The 18,447-nt window shown below is 41.7% G+C and overlaps 2 protein-coding genes across 2 annotated transcripts; both read right to left on the bottom strand.

The window, feature by feature from the left end:
- Positions 1 to 4,459: 4,459 nt before the first annotated feature.
- Positions 4,460 to 12,360, bottom strand: irf4b (interferon regulatory factor 4b). The gene is made up of 9 exons (XM_072697251.1): positions 12,244 to 12,360; positions 11,881 to 12,078; positions 10,458 to 10,644; positions 9,695 to 9,780; positions 9,489 to 9,603; positions 8,579 to 8,686; positions 8,076 to 8,405; positions 6,664 to 6,776; positions 4,460 to 5,883 (listed from the first exon to the last, which is right to left on the bottom strand). Exons 2-9 carry the CDS (start codon positions 12,076 to 12,078, stop codon positions 5,722 to 5,724), a joined length of 1,299 nt encoding a protein of 432 aa, XP_072553352.1. The 5' UTR covers positions 12,244 to 12,360; the 3' UTR covers positions 4,460 to 5,721.
- A 4,959-nt stretch (positions 12,361 to 17,319) lies between these two features.
- stx11b.1 (syntaxin 11b, tandem duplicate 1) lies at positions 17,320 to 18,219 on the bottom strand. The gene has a single exon (XM_072697240.1). The coding sequence runs from the start codon at positions 18,217 to 18,219 to the stop codon at positions 17,320 to 17,322; it is 900 nt and encodes a 299-aa protein (XP_072553341.1).
- Between the last annotated feature and the right edge of the window lie 228 nt (positions 18,220 to 18,447).

Here is an 18,447-nt window from a genome sequence, read left to right as displayed (position 1 = left end):
ACACACACACACCCCTGTCTGGTGTCATACAGAAAGTGACACACCCTGCCCATCCCCAACACACAGGATTTGTACATCTTTACTGTTATGAAAGTGACTGTTTACAGTTTGAAATAACAGTGTGGATGTGGTAAGAAACAACTGAGTAACTGATCACTTTTGAATCACTCAGATAGAGATGGGCAATATACAGCATTGACAGTTTGAAAGGGCAAAAAAACTTTGCATGTAAATAGAAAAAAATGTGGCTGCAAGATTTGGCCTTGTGAAACCTCATTAGATGAACCAGTATGAAGTTCATACTTCATAATTGTCCTAGTAATGGCATAACTGCTTTGAGCTGGCCAACAAAAGCATTATGCTAATTAAAATGGAGGAGAAAAGTTACTTGAAATGTTTGACAGCCACAAAACGATACATTTTCAGTTTATAGATTTATATTAAAAAGTAGTTGCCTAGAAACAGACATGTAATGTGTGGAAATTTCATTGATATTGTAAAAAATTCATCCACAGCAACCTTTTTTTCTGAGCATATCACAAGGATTGTCTAAAGTTTTCATTACACTGAACAATTACATGCCTGTCCAGAATGTATTCAGATGCTTTAAGGTGCATCCATTGCTGTTACAAGCATTCATTTGCACACATGCTGTTTGTATAAGTTCAGTAGAAAAGCATTGCCCCTCAGAATTGTGCTATGGAGCACTGAATCTGCGTTCTCTGGTTTGATCGAGCTCTGTCCATTACCTTTTGGTGGTGCTTTTGTGGATGAGTTCAAGCTGATTCTTGCAGTGATGCAGTGTTCTAACATCTAGTGTAAACCATTACCAGAAGAGGCTGTTACAGCTGCAAAATGAGGACAAGCACACTGTTAATACTCTTGGAAATGTTTCCAAAATATTGTGATTCTTATGTTTAATGAAAAAGTGTTGAGGCATTGTGAGGTTTTATATTTTCCATATTTGCATCTGGACTGAACTGTTTAATACTCTGTATGCTGGTTACAAGTGTTCATTATAGTTCTGAGTTGTTCAGTGTTTGTGCAGATAAAGCAACCACAGTAGATCTTTAGACAGTTTGGAAAAAGCCTTTTATGAAGGAGCTGTTTTATTTTTTTTTAGCTCACCAATAATCATGACATTCTGGCACTTTCAGAAATTGACAAAAACAATGCAGCATCAGACGACTTGCAGTTAGGGAAGCTTTTCCCCTGTTTATGTTTCCGTTACATTCAGTTACGGGCAGTCTTTGAAATTGTTCATGCTCAGTCATGTGACTTGTGAGCACTTTTCCCCTTAACGCTACAAGCCTGGTTTGTTTTCATCTTTTTTATTTCTGTTCTATTATTAGTCCTCATCTACACAACACCTTCTATTTAAAGAAACTAGTTTAGCGTAGGACGATTGGTGTGGTTTCAGGTAGAACAGTGGGTGTATAGTTTGCTCAGGGAAGGTGTTCAGGGAAGTTTTTTTTTCTGATTCTGTCTTTCCGTTATGCGGAGGTAGACAGGAAGAGCATCCAAACATGTTTACACACTTTAGTGTAATCCCCAGAGTGTGGACAGATAGAGGATGAAAATCTAAAAATAGACTTATGTAAAGCCTTGCCTATTTTTCTGCTGCATATTTCTGGTTTCCCTTTGCGTTTTCCATTGTAAGTGGCTTACTTAGAAAAAGCAGACAAAACCCCCTAATAATCCAAAATAGCTCAGCTTACAGGTCACACTTTGCAGATGTTGGGTATTTGGACAGTGCCACAATTTTTGTAATTTTGCCTTTCTCCGTCACCTCAATGGATTTTGAAATGAAGCAATCAAGACTTGAAGTGTAGGCGTCCACTTTTTCTTTTAAGGGGGGTATCAAAACAATTGCACTAACAGTTTAGGAGTTATAGCCATCTTTACACAGTCCCTTCATTTTTTCAGACTAGGGAAATTGGACGTAATAAATATATGGCTATTATTTTTTATAGATTTTTTGCTTAGGTATTGTCTTTAGAAAGAGAAAAGCTTAAGGTTAAGTTCAGGTGACTGGCTGACATTTCAGAGCATTGTATTTCTTTGTCTATAAACTCTTGGGTTGCTTTTGCAATATTATTGAACCCCTCAATGCAAAGTATGTTTATTAGCAAAGACTTTCAGCTGTTTTTAATCAAATCAGTCAAACATAAACAATTTAAACAGCAAACTCAACACAACAAATAGAACAAGTGCTTTCTCCAAATCCCACACACACTCTTAAGGACTGCTGCCCTCTCTGAACTATTCAATCTTTTCAAAACGTCAGCAAGAACATGGAGCTGATGGTAGAGAGTGCACACCGCTTTCTTCATCAATCGGACCATTGTGGAAAGGGTCAACAGCTTTTAAGTCTGTTGGTGTTCACAGCACAGAGGAACACACCGCACGGGTGGCGAAGAAAGCACAACAGCCCAGCACATCACCGGGAACAGCTCTTATACACCAGCCACTCTCTGAGGAAGTCCAGGAGAATTACTAGGGACTCCACACACTAAAGCAACTGCCTGTGCTCAAAACTAACCAGCAGCAGGAGGTACAGAAGCAAGAAGACCACAACCAGAGGCTCACGGCTCCCCAGGTCATCAGGCTGCTGAACAGCCAGCAGTGCAGTCCCTTCACAGAGCTATCTCACCGGTCTCATCACACAAGATATCTTATCAAACCTTTGCCCTATACACACACACACACACACACACACACACACACTCTGCACCCTGCACTTACTTACTGGAACTGTGACCTCTGCTCAGTCACACTGCACTCACAAGACTTCTCCCCACTACATCTACTACATACTACATCTGAATTCACACCTATCCAGTGTTTATATGTAAACATCTCTATATTTCACAGATGATATATTGCTGAGTTGTGTATGTATACTGTAGTTTTGCTATTTTGAGGAATTATGGACTTTATTGAACTATTCGTGTTTCACTTATTTTTACACCTGTGTTAATGTGATGTGATAATAAACCTGATTTGTTACTGTAGTACTTAGTATAGCACCCTTTTGCTGTCATAACCTGCTGCAAAAGTGGTTTACATTTTAGTAAACCCTCTCTGTTTACATTTCTCTTTATTGTAGATTTTGACAATGAAACACCTACTTCCTTGAGTCTGTTATTGATTTGACTAGATGTTGTGAAGGGGATTTTCTTCACCAAGGAAAAAATTCTACTTTAGTTTTTTGTCTGTGGTCTTCCAGCCCTTTGTTGTTGCTGAGCTTGCTAGTATGAATTGTTGTTTTGGCCACCATGTTTTTTTCAGCCTGACAATTTTTCAATTTAACATATTGAAATTGGAGCTACACATGCAAATTCCACACCACACCTGGCCAAACTGCTTATCAGTTCATTGTCAAATTACCTTTAGTCTTGGAAAATGGAGGGACTGTGGAAAAAATGGCTGTAATTCTAAAACTAAATGGTTAATGCAACTTTTTGTTAAACACCTTGAATGAAAGCTGAATGTCTGCACTTCAATCACATCTCGATTGCTTGGCTTCAAATCCACCGTGGTGGTTTTACAGAGGCCAAACTACAAAAATGATCACTGTACAAATACTTTTGGACCTTTAGAAATGTATTTCTGTGAGGATTTCAGCTTTATTTTTGTCACTCTATGTATATGTAAACTCTGTACCTCTGGTAGAGAAACTGAAAGCTGAACTGTTTTCCCATTTCCAAAAATACTGACATCTAAATTTTATAATGAAATGTTTTGGAACATTGGTGGAATTATTATTTTTTTTTTCCACATGCTAGAGCATTTCATGGCTTGTTATCTGTTTACCTTATTTTGCAGACAGCTTTCTCCCTAATTGTCATGATTTCCAGTACTAAAACTATACCAGTGTACTTACTGATTGATCTTTTCACAACTGCATTGGTTAGATTTCCAGTAAGTACTGGCACCATGGTCTGCTCTAGTCATCCACACTGTGGACGATCTACTGTTTTCCACTAAGCTGTTTCTTAAAAACATCAAAATTTCTCTGAAATGTAGCTGTTCTCTATATTTTGTTAGGACTCATTTAGTGTTATTTTCAAGGGAAGTAGACGCTGGTTGAAACTAGCTGGTTGAAGCTAAAATCAGATAATATTATGGACTTGTGAAGCAAAGATCTTTTTATTTTTGTTGTTTTCATTATTTTGAATAGTTACCTTAATTTCCTTAAAATATAATGTTAGTATATTGTTATATATATATATTACAGGTCATTAAGTACAATAAGGTTGTCTCATTTAAAAATGTAGTGTGAGAAAAAGTTCATATTTCTATTCATATTTTATATTAAACAACCAAGGCAAGAAGATATGCTTTTTTTTTGGACTACTAACAATATTTAACATTGCACTCTATTATAGAAATAAAAATACAATCAAAAACTTTGTTCAATTATTTCCTTTATTATAAATTGCATGTATAATAAACATTTAAACAGCTTTATTTGTGTAGTTGTTCAGAGTCAAGTTGGTGACTCCAGAGTCACACACAAACATACTTTGGCCTATTAGAGAGGCATGAGGAAAAAACTGAATTGAAATACATTCAAAACCTTCTAATGAACTTTTTTATTATTGTGCTGTGGCCACATGACATCATTACACAACGGGGGTGAATTTCAGACCCAGTCAAAGAGATCCAATACCCTGGCAAAGTGCTACAGCTCTTGCTGCCCATTTCATTTCCAAAGCCACCCCCACTACGCCTTAAAAATACAAATACAAATAAAAACTGTCAGCTTGAGTTTTTAAAGATGTAGCTGCATTTTTTACTGTCCGTGGCACATTATCTGCCTTCAGTCATCGTTACTAAATGAAATCGAACACAGTGCTCTAAAATATGTCCCAGCAAATGTCTTATTTCTTGCAAAATAAAAGATGACATTGTTGTAGTTTGTGCTGCTGTAGTTCTAGGGAGGTACAGTTGTTCTCCAAACCAAAGTCTGAGAGCAGGAAATAAAGCAATAAAAGGTGGGGGGGTTGTGGACATTAATTGTTTTTATGAGTAATTGATAAGACATCTGGATATACATTGTTTCCTCTCTGGGAACATGACCATCATCAGAAATACTTCTTATGTTGAAAATGCACCTCTTCCTGTGTGATGTCATTAGTCTGTCTGTGGGTCTATCAACCATCACCTTCCTGTCTCAAAACCACACTTTCCCGTGTGCTGAAATACACATGCACATGCATGCACTCTCAAACAACACCTTACTCAGTTTTTCAAAAGCCTACAAACATTTCACATACAAAGACACACACACACACACACACACACACACACATTTTAGCCTCTCAGTCAGTTATTCACATATCAAATATCACACAGACATACATAGAATTCAAGAAAACACTGAAAACTCAATACTGTTTTACTACGGCTCCCTGAGATGAATGGCTCGCTTCTTGGACATGGAGTAGACCATGTTTTGGACTAAATTACAATGCCAATGATCCTTCAAGAAATGTTTCAAAAAATGCTCGGAAGATGCATGCAATGTTCAGTATTATGTCCCTTCTTCACATGCTTCCATGTGTCCTGAGATAAGTCTCAGTCATGTTGATTGTCTCTCAGCATTGCACTGTAATAGTAACCTTGTTGTCTTTGTCTTTGACTCGTTCAGATCCGCTCCATTTCCCTTGTTTCAGCATCTTAAAAATCTTTAGCTTTCTTGGGATAGGATGGATTTTACAGGCTGTTGCTGTGGTGATGGGTGATGACCCTGTGGAAGTCCTGGCTGGAGGGAATTGCGTGCTCCGGGGGCAAAGGGGAAAGGTTGTGACTGCGAATGTAGTTCATGCTGCTCTGGTGGGTGAGGTAGAGTAGCTGGCGTGCAAACAAGGCTTCCACCTAGAGCGGGATGAACAGAGAGCATGTTAGACACTACTGTATACATCCGGAAAGAATGCTTTCTACTAGATTTTGGAGGAGCCCTGCTGTGAGGATTTGATTGCATTCAGCATCAAGAATGTTAGTGAGGTCAGGATAATTGGGATGACCACCACCCCACCTCATCCCCAATTCCCCAACTCATCTGGGAAGTACTGGATGGATCACCAACCATCATTCCAGAGAACACTTTTCCACCACACCAACAGCTCAATGCTGGGGGGCTTTATACCCCTCTAGCCCATGCCAGGCATTAGGCATGGAGCCAGTAGGTTCATGTTTATCTGCTTCAGAGAGTCTTATTCTATTGGCAGTACTTCTCTAGAGGGACTAGATAACCTGTGTGTGTGCATTTGCACATCACTGAATGCATTCATTAGAAGGGGTGTCCACAAACATTTGGACATATAGTGTATCTTGATAAATTGTCTTAAATCTAGTCAACATAGCTAACAAAGTACCAGAAGCTTCGGCAGTAGAAAGCTGGAGCACCACATTCCCACTGGCCACCATTCTAGTGCTGAAGGGTCCACTTTTCTCCAGCAAGTGGAAAAAGTGAACTAAAACTAGAACCCTAAGTTCCATCAGCCCATGTTTGCGTCAGTCCTTGCGGCTGAATGGACAGAAACTTGTTCTGATGATTGGTCAGTAGTACTGATGCTGTTCTCTCTTTCAATGATGTACAACGAAAAAACACTTAATACACACAGAATACAAAAGGCCACAGGTCAGATGTGTTACCTGCACTGTGAGGGTCCTTCTTGGTCTCTGTGGCTCTGTGCTCTCATCCTCAAAGAACAGGACCACGTGGGAAAGAGGTAGAGGACGTGTGTGCAGAGCATAACTCTGTAACTCTGATGCAGAGAGAGAGAGAGAGAGGGAGACAAAAACACCACCGTCATTTAGTCTAAAGGGCTTACAAGGAGGAGATAACCTTTACACTGTGTTAACTTTTATGTTGAACTGACCCATACAAATAGTCAATTGGGCAATTGGATTCCATCATGCCAACTTAGTGGTTATCTGATTCACTGAAATGAACTGGTCATATTTACTGAATATTATATGCATCACTCCACATTTCCATGATATGTTTCTCTTACAAGCCCATAGCATCTGACTTATGGGGATTCTCATCTGTGCACGAATCACATCCTGGAAAGTCCTGTATGCACATATGCAAATGCACTGCCACCAGTCGGCCAGTGATGTGAACGGGGTGGGCGGCTGCTGAAGCCTCAGAACTTATCTGTGTTGTGGTGAATCGTATCCCACGTGTAGTGTGGTCGAATATTTACTGTAAGCCCTTGTGACCTTATTTACTGTAATAATTGATGAATTCTCTGTGGGGTCTTAAGACTGAGGTCAGTGAAGTGTGTATTAACAAAATTCAAAGGAAAAGAACGATGTGCAGGCCTCTGCTAACATTCCCCGAAATGAATTTCTGACAGTTACAGTAAATGCTAAATTTAAGGCATAAATATTCCCAAGCAGTGGTGTTTCAGCATGTGGCGGGTGGTGGGGTTATACACTATGACACTATACCCCTGACTTCATTTCATTAAAAAATGGAAATGCTCTGCACTAGTGTGCACAAGCTGAAAACAGGGTGGTAAATTTGTTGTAAATAGTCATAAATCAGTTAACAGTTACCAGCCGTTATCAGCAGAAACACTGGACAGGATGCCAGAGGGATTCTATAACAAAGTCTAGATGATTGTATAACTGGATGATAAAATCCAGTATTGGTATCAGGGCACTGTATCATCAGTCATTGTAATTAGTTCCTGTCATTCCAATATAATCAGATTTCTCTCTTTTTTCTATGTCTGTTCATAAGCTCAAATTGACCCAGAAGAGTTGCCAGGGGCATAGTAAACACCAACCAATTATTTTAACCCCACAGCCTCAAAATAGCCACATTATCTACATTTTGGAGCCATAAAAACTCCATGGGTCTCCATTGGTTGCTGCTAAGCAACATTAGTGGTACATGCCATGTATTTCAAAGTAATCTAAGAACTGAAAAACTCATTTAGACCCAGAGTCCATTTTACAAAAGGGAAAAGTAATACTCTGCTTTGCGTAATGCCTAGCATTCACTTGACAACCGCCTCTGGAACAATGATGAAACAGACGATATTCATTCTAACCTGTGATGAAGAGCTGAGTGTCCAGCAGTTTGCACGTCTGTTCTCTCTCCAGTTTGTTGGTTTTGCTGCCCGCTGTGTGGCCTCCCTCCCAGTAGACCCGGCAAGGGCAGCGGCGGCGGGCATAAAGCCCATCTGGTGCCATCCACAGCAGAACGCCGTGCTCTAGAGCGCCCTGCTCCAGCTGAGGAAGCTCCACTAGCTCTGGGCCCTCAGAGGCTCCATATGGCAGCCCTTCTCTGCTCCCACCCAGCAAACAGCCTTCTGGATTGTTCACAGTTAACTCCTGCACCAGCGCATCCCGGACAAACACCGCCACCTGGAGACGGTAATCTATGAAGGAAGGAAGGGCAAGGCAGCAGGTCAGGAAAATGGATGATGTTTAGAAGATGCATAGAAGTTTCAGTCTCATCAATGCACAGCAGCATTTCACTACAGCAGTACACAGAGTTCAGCTGGAAAAACGCATTTCTGCAGACGTGCGCCTTATTTATGCATGGATATACCTGAGAGGGCCATGGCCTCTGCTGACTTCATGCTGGAGTCCATTGTAAAGGCAGAAGGTAAAGGCTCTGAGGTGCTGCAGCTGTAGAAGGAGCCACTGAACTGGTACCCTGGTCCACAGAGCAGCATAGAATAAGAGTGTTTCAGATAGGGGTTCTGCCGGGCTTTTGGAATCATATTAGTATCAGCAGACAGTGGTTTTGAAAAGAATCAGACAGATGTTTGGATATGACTGATATTTGATTATTCTACTGCCTCGCCCCAGGATTTTGTTCCAACTGCCTGGGCTCTGTTTCAGCTGGGGTGGGTTTTTACTTTCTGAACCTGGATTTCCCACCTGTATCAGCATCAGTATAGGCATCGACAAATATGTACGTTAAAAATATCGACACCGACCCACAGTTCTTTTATCAGTGCAGCCATAGTTTAAAAAATATTCCAAATATGGTAACTAGTGCAGATTGTGCACATGTTCTACCCTGTGACAACATCAAAATGTTTTTTGTTTTTTTTATTGTCACCAGACCGCCAATATCTGTTCAGCATTCTCCGTTGGCTCTTTATTTAAGTGCTGAATGGGGCTGCAAAGCTCATGTAACTAGCTACCAAGTAACTAGTACTACTAGCAAGCAAGTGTGCAATATGCATGCCTAAAACATCCCACACTGGCCTCAAACCACATCCAGCTGTTAAGCAATCCCAAAAAGATCTTTCTGTGTGGTTTCTGACACTGTACAACAAACTGTAAGTCATACAACTACACAGAAGAACAAATTCATGCTTCTCCAAAATGTATCCACTTTAAACACCAAACGCTGGCTGATGGACTACATGTGGTGCAAAGAGAAAATGTTCTTTTGGGGCTTTTGTTTTATCCCCCAAAAACAGCTTTAATCCAAATCCTCACTATACCTGCATCCCAGCGAGGGGCGTAAGGGTTCTGGCCGTAGGAGATGTCTGATATAGGGGGCTTGTCCGAGAGGTAATCCCGCCAGCTCCTCTCCACAGGAGAGATGAAGTTACACATCTGCGTGGAGAACAGTACATTCCCTCACTCACAGACAGACGACAGCATGTGAAAGTAAGAGGGAGTCTGTATTCACCTGAACTATATTCACCTGAGTTGGGAGGGCTCCATAAGGGGTGTGTAGTGGGTAGCTGGGTGGGCTTGTGTTTGTCGGAGTGTCCTCTAGTGATCTGGATCCTGCAATGGAGAGATATTGAGCACTGACTGTTAATGTGTCAAATGGTACTAAGAGAAAATAAATACAGCATTAGATCTCAATATGAGGTTGTAACGTTATGAGTGTGGATTTCATTCGTTATCATATCAGAGGTATTTCATTTGTGTGTGTGTGTGTTTGTTGTTGAGGTTACGTTTAAGGTTGCTAAGGGTAAGGTTGGGTATTGTAAAGCAGCATGTCGCCACAGTCAGGACCACTCATACATGTAGAAAAAAGGGAAAGTTTTAGGGGCCCATCCACCGAAAGGGGGGCCCAAGAGAGAAAGCTCTGTACTCAGCAAGCACACAAGCATGATGTAACACTCCTCCAACAGAAAAGACCTGTTTTACACAGCAGATTTCTGCCATTTCTGCCATTCTGATATTGCAGCGGGTTTTAGGCATTGCTTGCATGATGTCATGCATGTCATGTCATGATGTCATGTCCAGGGCCAACAGCACACTGAGCTACAGCTATCTGTTCACTGGGAGATCTTATCAAGTAACTCTCTAGATTTGGTTTGAGGAAGGGTAGGGGAGCAGTCAGTGGACCAGTCATGTCCGTGTACAGGCCAGGCTACAGACATCCACAAATATGCCACAAAAATAAGAATAGAAATGTGTGTGTGTGTGTGTGTGAGACTGCTGGGCCTACTTGCCTTTCTTGGCCCCCTCAGGGACAATCCTGTACACCTTGTATGGGTCAGAGATGTCTAGCTGGCTACGCTCCAGCAGCTCCTCAAAGTCATTGCTCTTGTTGAGGGCACAGCGCAGGCGTGTCTTCCACGTGGGAGGGTCTGGTTTGTCAATGCCCTCGCGGTATTTACCCTTAAACAGGGCCCAGGCCTGTGCATGCAGATACACACACACAAATTAGCTACAAAACACACTAACACACTGTCTATTTTTTTCTGTCATCATTTTCTTGTCAATTTTTTCTCCATCCACCATTTTACTCTCTCTCTTTTTCTATCTTTCCCTTTCTCTCTCTCTCTCTTTTTCTATCTTTCCCTTTCTCTCTCTCTTTCTATCTTTCCGTCTCTTTCTCTTTCTATCTTTCCCTCTCTCTTTCTCTCTCTCTCTTCCTATCTTTCTCTCTCTCTCTCTCTCTCTCCACTGTCTGTCTTTCTTCCTATCTCTCTCTCTCTTCCTGTCTACCTCGCTCTCTATTCACTGTTTGTCTGTCTATCTCTCATACTGTCTTTATGCATATCCCTCAATCCCTTTCTATGTCTCCTCTTGTCCATCTTTCTCTCTATCTCTCTCTTACTAGCTTTCCATCTCGCACATTGTCTCTTTCTGTCTATCCCTTTCTCTCTCTCTGTCTCTATTTCTGTCTATCGCTGCCTTTCTATCTCTATGGCTCTTCCTGTCTATCTCGATCTCTCTATCTCTCTCTCTCTCTGTCTATCTTTATCTCGCTCTCTTTTGTTATCTCTTCCTGTCTATCTCTCTCTCTCTCTTCCTGTCTATCCATCTCTCTGTGTTTCTCTTTCTGTCTATCTGTCTTCCTATCTCTCTGTCTCTCTATGTCCCTCATTCTCTACATCCATGTTTTTTCTCCATCACCTTTCAATATCTCCTATATTTGCTATCCCCCTCCCCTGCATCCACCTTTCTCTACCCAGTGTTTATTTTTATTTCTCTCTCCATCGTTTACCCCCTCCCCTTTGCTCACTTTTTACACCTCTTTATTCTCACTGTAAAGCATCGGTTAACGTTGGCTACACTGACATCTGTTAGACCAGTGAAGAGACGTGTCTAAAACACAGGACCCAAACGTCCAGCAATGAGTAGAACTAGCTACACGTTAACCTCAGCGCACGTGCAGGGAGAGTTTCTGTTTCAGGAGTGAGTGCAGGGCAGATGCTGGAGGTAAGAGGTAAGGAACCAGAGGTGACCCCTGAGTGCAGTGATCGTAATGAACATCTACAGGTGCTGGAAAAGGGCCACACACTCTAAGATCTAACTTAATCCGTTACATCGCACAGCCCATCAAACAGCCCCTCCCGCATCTTTCTGCTGTTCATCTCTCTCTCTCTCTCTCTCTCTCTCTCTCTCTCTCTCTCTGTCTGCCTCTACCTTGAACAGTGCTGCGTCCTCGTCTCGGTTGTAGTCCTGTTTGCCCGCGTGCTTCCACGGGATCCTGAACACACTCTTCTCGTCGTTCTCCCACACGAGGCCGGGGTATTTACCCGTGTCCACCTGCTCGATCAGCCACTGCCGCAGCTTCCCGTTTCCCGAGCTGCCCGTCGTCGCCCGCTCTCCGTCCGAGCACATCTAAAGGCGGGAGGTGGAGAAAAGTTCCGTTTAGCGGAGGGTCGAGCAGTGTGAACGGCCCCTAGCAGCCCGTCCTTCGCTACTTTACTTTAATGATGTGTGTGTGTGTGTGTGTGTGTGTGTGTGTGAGAGGGTGTGTGAAACTGTGAAGGCGCCCGCGCTTACCTCGTCTCGGCTTTTGTCAGTGTGTGTGAGAGAGAGTGTGCCTATGCGTGTGAGTGTGAGTGTGAGTGTGTGTGAGTGTGTGTGTGTGTGTGTCTGTTACGCGGGTCGCGCGGTTCAGCTCTCTCGCCACTTTTGCTTAAATCGTTTTGCATGAGTAGGGGCGGGGCAGGACCCAGGATTCAGATTCCGCGCGTGATTCTACGAAGGCTGTAACGTAGAGCAGAATCTGCGGAGGAGCGCACGCGCGCACACGGGCGTCCCGTAAACACACCCGCCCGCGCGTTTGAGAGGTGGGACATCAGGGCCCACGCGCGGCGGAGCGGGACTTTTGGACTTTGTTTTTCGGAGTAACATTAATTTCTTTGAAATCACATTCATAGCTCAGCCAGTCAGTGATAAAACCACAGCATCTGCGTGTGTTCACACTGGAGAGCTTCACTATACAGTTAGGGGTTCAAACCTAGTCAGCCTGATCTCAGTAATACACGACGAAAGTGTTACAGTAATACACGATATTAGGAGGCCCCTATTGTTTTGAGTGAGTATAGGCTGATATATTTTTATTCAGAAAGTCTATTAATGTGGAATTTACATATTTTACATGATATAACGGTACATTGTAATTATTTATATGTATTTATATTTATTATGCATATATTGACATTAAAACATCATATTTGTTGTAATTGTTACATTACGTTACATTAGTAAAGACCGTAATATATTTACAAACATTTATAATGTATTCACTAGCAGCTGTGTTTGGTGTGTCTGAGGGGATCAATCTCTTTTAGAGATAGGTGGAGAAAAGCAAAAAAAAATGACTAGATCTGTCAATCAAACACTGCTATCAAGTGATGAGAGGGTTGAGGTGGGAGGAACTGATCCCCCAAGGCCCAGTCCACATTTTTCGGTTCTCTCCGGCTCTGTCAGCGTTTCTTAAAATCTCTCTGTCCACACTAAACCCAAAAACGATCATAAATGTTCGTGTGATAATGACAGTCCAGAAGGGGGCGCTAACAGCGTTTAAAGTTTGATGTCAAAGATTGTGAATAGGGCACAGTTTCTGACACAGCTCTAAACCCAGTGCTAACAACAATAGCTGTGTCCTAAACTGTGCTCTATTTACTTTATATCCAATAAGTGAAAATCCAGGTCGCTAACCAAACAATGCGATGAATTATGGGTATTCTGTATCCATTTAGTGTATACGCTAGTACGCTGTGTTGCCCTGATGTACAGTGTTGTACAGTGAAGGCCTGAAATATTGCACTATATGCTGAATAGGTCACAGTTTCGGACCCAACTAAAGATTTTTACTCTTTCTGCTGTTTAGACAGCAAGTTTTCAGCTGGGATTTTGCCACTGAAAAAACTGACGATAATTCCACCCTGGAGAGCTTTTTAAAAACCTATATATTCAGTCACCTAAAATGATTGCTTATGTGGACGGAAGAGGACAAAAGCATATCCAGATATTTAAAAAAAAAAAAAAAAAGTGTGGCCAGGGCCAAAATCTATACACACATTAATTTGATAACCAGTTCAAAATAACCAGAAGTCCTACAAATGCTACAAATGCACTACAAGTACTATAGGCTAATAATGGAAACTTTACTTTTTGTTTAACATTCTGTTTCCTTTTTTGATGCTCCTTTACCTCATTCAGGCATGTGGAGGTGACAGATTGTGATCAGATTTCTCATGAATTTCACTGTGTTTGGTGCCTAAAAGTCACCAACGGTTTGCTGACTCAGTAACCCAAACCTCTTCTGGCATTAACATCAGCACAGGAACTGTGCGCCGGGAGATTCACGGCATGGGTTCACATGGCCGCTCAACAGCATGCAAGCCTTACCTCACCAAGCACAACGGCAAGCGTTAGATGGAGTGGTGCAAACTACACCATCTCCGGACTCTAGAGTGGAAATGTGTTCTGTGACAAAGTGGCGAATCACGCTTCACCAGTCTGACGTCAGACTGGATAAGATGGATAAGTCTGGGTTTGCCGAATGCCAGGAGAATGTTACCTACCTGACTGCATTTTGCCAATTGTAAAGTTTGGTGGAGGAGGGATAATGCCATGGAGTTGTATTTCTCAGGGGTTGGCTTAGACTCCTTAGTTCTAGTAAAGGGAAATAATAATGCTTCAGCATAACAAGACATTTTGTACAATTGAATGCTTTTTTTTACCAGTTTGGGGAAGACCCTTTCTACAAAACTACCCACAGACACTCCTAAATCTTGTAGAAAACCTTCCCAGAAGAGCAGAAGCTGGTATAGCTGCAAAGAAGATTTTAGAATAGGATGGCATAGCAGCTCCTATAAGTGTAATGTTTGAGTGTCGCAATACTTTTGTCCATATCGGGTATGGAGTTAAATTATGTATTAGGATCACAGGAGCCTATCCTAATAGTATTGGACAGTACACAGTACTGAGCTTTACATGTCATAACAGTTTGGGGTCCTTTTAACATTCAAGGTTCGCCTTTCCAATGACAGTGAGACTCGATTATACAAGCTGTAGTTTCTGAACTGAAAAAGCCTGATGTTTTTATGTAACTGACACTTTGAGTGCCCTTCGCCAACACAGACATCTGAGATAAACCGAGACAGCAGAACAGGTTTCCAAGGGGTGATCGCTGGACATGAGAAGAATGGGGAAGGAACGAAGGGAAAGAAAACACAGGGAAGTAGAGACGTAAAAACTACATGTAAGAACCCTTTCCTGGTGTTTGTGTTAATGCAGTGTAATGGCTATATCTCAGTCAGACCGAAGGCTCATTATTTCCTTTTTTTAGAATTCTTCTGTATTTTACAGTCATTGTAGTATGTTAAATAGGGAAGGGCAGAGGGCATTTTCAAAATACAAAGTATAAAATGACAAACACTGCAGTGCGAGGTTTTGTTCTGACGGCATGTCAATCATACAAATGTATTAGTTTGACCTCTGTATGATCTTTTGATCTGGTATTGTGGGTGGTGTTTTAGGCTATAACTTCAAAGTTTCCCTCTCATTCACTACTTTCACTTCTCCCAGCAACATAAAAATACCACATTTTAAAATGAGCATCCATCTTGCCCACATTTTTGTGGCTATGACATTGCCTTCAGTGCTGTTCATCATGGACCCACCAATATTGCCATCTGCTGGAAGAGCTGAGTGTTGTGTGTGGTGTATGTTCCTCATAGACAGGTAACAGCTGTTGGAGATCTTTATCATCATCAGGACAACTTCTAGTCCTGCCCACTGAGCTCACCTCCACTATTAGACTGCTGGTCATGGAAACATTCCCTCATTCTGCCATGGGAAACAAAGGGGGAACTCCTCGGCCCTTTGCACCCCCTTAGAGTTTATTATCAGTATGTTTTTGTTCACCAACTGTAGTTTCCTGATAATTTATCCCATCATTGAGATTGGGGCCATATTGCTTAACTCATTTGATAAAATCCTTTTGTTCCCTTTCCTTGATGTCATTATATTTTAAAATGTTTTAAAATACTTACAGAAGTCAGACTGAGACATCCATAGTGATTTTTGGAGTGACTGCTACATATTGGCAGTCAAAATAAATTAGCAGCAGTTTTTAATGCATTTGAAGGGTCCCATCCAATCTCTTATTGGACCTGCCCCTTATTGTTTGGTTGATAATCACAAAAATATGCCAGTGAGAGCCACTGAGATCTTGTGGATGTGACTTGTGACTGTATTGGGAAATATGTGGAGAAGACAAATCCAGCCACTACAGGTGGACAGGACAGGACAGGAGTAAAGAATGCTAAGTATTGCAAATTAAATGAAAATCACTGTCTAAAAGGAAATATTACAATATTTGAACACAGACGTATGTCTACACAACCTATGGTGCGTATTATATCAGTGATTAATGTAACAGGAAATTTATTTTGCCCATTTTGAGAAAACATTAATGAAAATATGACAGAGGCATTATTGTATATCTGTGATTATAACCAAAACTAAACAATTCTTGTTTTGATTGCTAGTATACATTATATATAGATGTCTTGTGCATTGGTGAGTTGAAGAAGAGGACTCATTTGAAGAAGAGGATACCTCATTTTTTCCTCATTTTCAAAGAAAACTAAGAAATATTAACAGAGGAAGAAAAGTAAGTGGACATATGTCACATGACCAGTAACTGCACTGTAGCCATTGTTGTAATGGGAAAATAGACTTTAGGATATATTAAGATTGAGACGTTGTGGTGTTAAGCCTAGTTGGTTGGGCTACACTTTCCTTTCAGCAGGGACGCTCCATACAGAATGCTGTGGTTCGGCTTGATCTGAGCCTTAGAATCCAAACCTAATTGAGAAGAACCTGTGTTCTTCTTTCTTAACCAACAAATTAGTAACTTTACTGACCAACAACACATTCTGGCTATGGATGCTTTTTTGTGATATATATTTAGAATATTTATGATTGGAATATTAGTATGTTATACAATATTTGTACTTAAAACAAAGGCGTCTATCACTCTCTCAGGAAAGTATGCAGACCGTGTCAACTGGACTCGTCAGCAGAGAAGGGAAAAAGTTCCTGTGATGCAAGCTGTGCATGCATATTAGAAGCACACACCTGCATTTAAAAACAATTGTATGTTATGGGTCAGTTATTGTAGCAGTCCAAGGACAATATAAACACCTGGTAGTTATAAGCTTTATTGTCTAATATATACTGTCCAGCCTTATGCTCAGTATTTCAAATAATAAATGAATAAAATTCACTGTCTAAAAGGAAATATTGCAACATTTGAACACAGACTTGTCTACACAACCTATGGTGCGTATTATATTATTGATGAATACAATTCAAGTTGTACCATGTGGTTTACACAGACATATTAAATATATGTACAAGTGTTGCAGATCTTTTAGGGAAAATTGTAATAGCTCTCTTTTGTAATTATCTGACACAGGTTTCTTGCCCACACACTGGACTTTCCAAGTATGCCTGTATGCGTCACAGCTACTTTTGATGAAAACTGAAAAACTGGAAAAATAAATGTTTCAGACAATGTCATTCTCAAAGCCAAAAGTCAGTCATCGCCCAAACGAATCACTTGACACAGGGGAAGCAGCCACAGAACATCTTCTTAAATGGATTGTTGCTGTCATGCCTCTTAGCTCTGCCAAGTCTGATCAAGGCCTCACCAAGCATGGCATCGGTTTTCTGAACATTGGTGAAGATGTAGTCCATCATGGGCCCTTGTTCTTCCACCAACATGGCCACATCCAGAAACACTTCGTGGACGCTCTTGATTCGCTTCTCCAACTCCAGCAGGTCTTGGTGTCTGCTTTCGATTTGGTTGAGAGCAGAGCGTGCTGTTTTCCCCTCTGGGAGAACATTTTCACTGAAGATGTTCCACTGGCCGCTCTCCAGCATCTCTTCAATCTGCTCACCTGTCACGTCTCGGCCCACGATCTCCATCTGCCGCTGGATGTGCAACTTGCATGTCTCCTTGTGGCTCATCTCTGCTTCGTTGTATTCCATCATTGCGTCTCGAAAATTGTTGCTCAGGCCAGCGTACTGTGTTCTGGCGATCCTGGCAACAGCTGAGTTGATGCCATGAGCTTCTTCTAGCTCTTTGGCGCGAGAGTCTATTTTGCGAAGGCGCCCCAGCAGGTCCTCCCCGCGGGTTTTGATGTCAGCTGCAATGGCGTTGGAGTCTCGCTTTATGGTGCTGGTGCGAGTGGGCTCAGTGAGGATACGTGTGTTCTGGTCCCTGAGGCGCTTCACGTCTAGGCGGATGAGCTGGATCTCGCGCCTTGTGTCCTGGGCCTCATCGAACACGACTTCCATCTCTTCACTGCTGTCAAAAATGACGGCCTGCTGTTGGAAGTCATCTTCCAGGTCCACATTGCTGAATGTGTTTTTATCAGGCTCTTCATTGTCCAGCTCCTCTATATTGCTGCTGGACTCAGAGAAACCCTGCAGGTCAATCAGTCTGTCCCTCATAACTGCCTCTAGGGAGAATACAAGAGTATCAGGTTTTAAGGTGCTTCCATTTGCCAACTCAGTGACATCTAGCTGTAGTCTCGCAGACCAAGCAGAAATGAACCAACTAGCTAACTTCGTAGTAAGCTACCAAAGTTAGCTGGTTTAGTGGTGGTGAAGTTGTTCATGTTAACACATTAATAATAAGTAAAATGATACTATCTCTAGGCTATTGCTTAGAGACAGCAT

This window comes from Salminus brasiliensis, chromosome 1 (genome assembly GCF_030463535.1).
Source record: "Salminus brasiliensis chromosome 1, fSalBra1.hap2, whole genome shotgun sequence".
NCBI lineage: Eukaryota > Metazoa > Chordata > Actinopteri > Characiformes > Bryconidae > Salminus > Salminus brasiliensis.
This window is presented reverse-complemented; position numbering and strand designations above follow the sequence as displayed.